The following is a 4252-nucleotide window of genomic DNA, read 5'->3' on the forward strand; positions in this document are numbered from 1 at the left end:
TTTTTAGTACAAGTTTAAATTATTACACATGATGACCAATAACTTACCTGATCGGCCCGAAAAGCAAGAATGAAAGGATCATAATATTGCAGCTTTCGTCTCGAATTAACTGATGTAACACCAAATGCATCTGTTCTCACACCTCGATCTGGAGTGATGTCGTGCCAATCACAATAGAAAACAGTACAGCGCAATCCAAGCAGGCCTAAATACTTGATTTCCAAAATCTCATGTATGTGTCCGTAGTATACATCATCTCCCGATGCAGAACAAACGCCAGCATCATAGGTCGTACGCGAACGTTTCGTCTTTTCAGTTGTGAATGCATATCCTCGAGTACAAAATCTCGGATATGACTTCACAACATAGTTTGGTCCAACCACCATCTCGCGTATCCAATCGTCAAATGTTTCACCTCTGGCCAAACCAGCAGACACCTATTAATAGCACATATATATGAGTATAAATATGTGATAAATATTTTTTAAATTTCTATAAATATGTGATAAATGATTTTTTAATTTGTTTAAGGCACTCACATAAGTAAACATCCATCCATCAAATTCTTTTTGCTTCATTTCTTCTAGTTCTGCCTCTGTAGCGTATCTATATTCGAACCGCTTTTCTGCCATGAAAATCCTGTGAAGACAAAAAATGTAATTAATTAAGATATAAATGTTAATTTGTTAAAATTTTGTAAGATAATAAACTTACCTCTCATATTGAAGAACATCTTCGCAGTTGGTGAGCAAATATGTTTGCAAATGACTGCGCTCCTGCTCAGTAAGTCGACGGTCCTTTGATTTTCCGCTAAGTCGTCCAACATCTGTGAAAATGTCAGGAACCGTAACATGGTATGTTGCCCGTTCGCCTCTATCATCATGCCGTGCAGGTCTTCTGTTTTTGGTCTGAACTTCTGCTGGAAAGTAGTACTCAGCAAAGTTTGAAATTTCTTCATTGATCATCTGTGCGACTATAAAACCTTCCACCCTACTTAGATTTTTCACCATCTTCTTCAAATGAAACATATACCGCTCATACAGATACATCCATCTATACTGCACAGGACCACCAAGTTCCAATTCTCTTGCCAGGTGAATAACAAGATGCTCCATAACATCAAAAAATGAGGGAGAAAATATCTTCTCAAGGTTGCACTATCACGGCTATGTTAGTCTTCAGATTTTCAATACCTTCAAGAGTCACTGATCTGGCGCATAAATCGCGGAAGAAAGCACTTATCCCTGCTATTGCTTCATGAACATTTCGTGGTAATAGTTCCTTGAAAGCAAACGGAAGTAAGCGCTGCATCAACACATGACAATCGTGACTTTTTAAACCAATAAACTTTCCTTCCTTTCTGTCGATACAGTTACGCAAATTAGATGCATAACCGTCTGGAAACTCCACATCGTTTGAAATCCAATCGAAGAACGCATTTTTTCCCTCTGCATCAAGTCGGTATATGGGAAAAGGAGCCCTACCATTCCCATCAACATGAAGTTCTGAACGATCACATATATCAACTAAATCCAGTCTTGACTTCAAATTATCCTTTGTTTTACCTTGAACGTTAAGGATCGTGTTCATGAGGTTGTCAAAAAAGTTCTTCTCAATATGCATGACATCTAAATTATGCTTTAGCAAATGATCCTCCCAGTATGGCAGATCCCAGAATATACTTTTTTGTGCCAGTTATGTAGGTTTCCAACAGCATCTACCGGAAAACGCGCATGTCCACCGATGTCTGGCGTCCTTTCTGCACCAAAATCTCTTAGTTGTGTCTTCAAACTTTGCCCACTAATTTCCGCAGGTGGACTGTCAAACACCTTCTTGTTCTTAGTAAACAAATTCCTACTCCTACGATATGGATGATCAGGTGGTAGGAATCTCCTGTGACAGTCAAACCAACACGTTTTCCTTCCGTGTTTTAGTTGGAAAGCATCAGTGTTATTTTGACAATATGGACATGATAGCCTTCCATGCGTTGTCCATCCAGATAACATACCATATGCTGGAAAATCACTTATTGTCCACATTAGTACTGCCCGCATTTGAAAGTTTTCTTTACACGAAATATCGTATGTTTCAGCACCTTGAGCCCATAGTTGTTGCAACTCATATATTAGTGGCTGAAGAAACACATCAAGTGATCTCTTAGGATGCTCTGGTCCGGGAACGAGAATGGAGAGAAACAAAAACTCTCGTCGCAAGCACAAGTTTGGGGGTAAGTTGTATGGTGTAACAATGACTGGCCATAGAGAATATTGTCTTCCACTCTTCCCATACGGGCTGAAACCATCAGTACATAATCCAAGGTAGACATTTCTTCTCTCATACGCAAAGTCGGGATACTTTGATTGGAAATGTTTCCACGCTTTTGCATCTGAAGGATGTCTAATCTCACCATCTGTTGAGTGCTCCGCATGCCATCTCATTCGTTGCGCTGTGCGTTCTGAAAGATACAACCTCTGCAACCTTTCCGTCAAAGGCAAATACCACATCCTTTTATATGGCACTGGAACTCTTCCACTCGTATCTTTATAACGAGGCTTCCCACAAAATTTGCATGTAGTCCGCTGGTCATCCGCCCTCCAATAAATCATGCAGTTATCGCTGCATACATCTATTACCTGATAAGATAAACCAACCCCAGCTACGAGTTTTTGAACCTCGTAGTATGAACCTGGAGCTACATTATCCTCAGGTAGAATACCTTTAACAAAATTAGCTATCGCATCCACACAGTCTTCAGCCAAGTTATAATCTGTTTTAATGCCCATCAGTCTCATAGCAGATGATAAAGCTGAATGACCATCTCTGCAACCTTCGTACAATGGTTGCTTTCCAGCATCCAACATTTCATAAAATCTCCTAGCTTCTGCATTGGGTAAATCTTCCCCTCTAAAATGATCATTTATCATCTGCTCAGTACCTACACCATAATCTACATCCGCTCTAATTGGTTCTTCTAATCTAACCGCCGGCTGAGGTTCGCTAGTACTACCAAGTTCATAATCAGTTTCCCCATGATGATACCAAATTTTGTAACTTCGTGTAAACCCACTCAATAATAGATGAGTCCAAACATCCCACTCTTTAATAACTTTTCTATTTTTACAATTAGAGCAAGGACATCTTAACTTACCTGTTTCTGCTTCCGGTTGTTGGCGAGCTACCCTCATGAACTCGATTATACCTTGATTGTATTCTTCCGTAAGCAATCTCGTGTCCGGATCCAAATGAGGTCGATCCATCCAAGAACGAAAATAATTTGAAGAAGACATGTTTTTTTTGGAATCAAATTCGTGAGACTAGGAGAGAAGAAGAAAAGAAATGGAGTGAATGAAGAGGAAGAGGGGTGGCTATATTTATAGATCAAATCCTCCCGGCATACTGAGGAAATTTCGAGGAAATTTCGAGGGAAACAGACATTTCCTCGAAATTTCCTCGAAATAGTCTAAATCCCCCAACGGCTCTACCAACGGCTCTCTAACGGCTATAAGATGTCGTCGAAATATTAGAAATATCCGTCGGTTTTTTCCGACGACCCGGCTTTCCTCGGTATTCCCTCGAAAAATACCGAGGAAGTTGGTCTTCCTCGAAATTTCCTCAAAAAATTGTGAGGAAATTTCGAGGAAACCTCATTTCTTGGTTTCCTCGGTATTTCCTCGATATTTTGTCACAAATTTTTGAGGAACTCATTTTCTCTCGGTATTTCCCTCAGAATCAACGTGTTTTCTTGTAGTGGTACTCCACCTCCATCAGAATTCATCTCCCAGTTTGACCAGCAAATTAAAACGGAACATATCTATTTATTTTGAAGTTGATGTACTGGTCTCGAATCTGGTAATAGGAATCTAAGATGGGTCGTAACTTTTACGTTACCAGAAGATCTAGAAGAACCAGAAGACTTAGAAGATAACAGTACAGTTATCACTAATTGGTAACAATGAGATACATTAAGTTTAACTTAATATGATTTTGTTTGCATCAAAAAGGATCCCACCCCTTGTATAACACAGGGTTTGGCAAAGAAAAGAGAATGCATAACTAATCTCAAATTATTACTACGTAAAAAATATTATAACTACGTTGTTATGAACTTAGACAAAAAATGTAGAAAATGAGAAAAGTTAGCACACGCTTTAGCTCGAACTCGAATGTATAATTGGCTGGCTGGTGATGATGGTTTCGAGTAATAATAATAGATCAAATCATTCCTTTAAAGAGCATAAACAGGTGAATAATT

At 39.1% G+C, this 4252-nt stretch overlaps 1 protein-coding gene across 1 annotated transcript; it reads right to left on the reverse strand.

The window, feature by feature from the left end:
- Window positions 1–539: 539 nt before the first annotated feature.
- Window positions 540–965, reverse strand: LOC130507663 (uncharacterized; the record flags this gene model as incomplete). Its single annotated transcript, XM_057002352.1, has 2 exons — window positions 715–965; window positions 540–639 (listed from the first exon to the last, which is right to left on the reverse strand). Coding segments are annotated over exons 1-2 (351 nt in total), but the record flags the coding sequence as incomplete, so codon positions are not given.
- Window positions 966–4252: the final 3287 nt, after the last annotated feature.

The sequence above is a fragment of the Raphanus sativus genome, unplaced genomic scaffold (assembly GCF_000801105.2).
Source record: "Raphanus sativus cultivar WK10039 unplaced genomic scaffold, ASM80110v3 Scaffold5113, whole genome shotgun sequence".
Taxonomy (NCBI): Eukaryota; Viridiplantae; Streptophyta; class Magnoliopsida; order Brassicales; family Brassicaceae; genus Raphanus; species Raphanus sativus.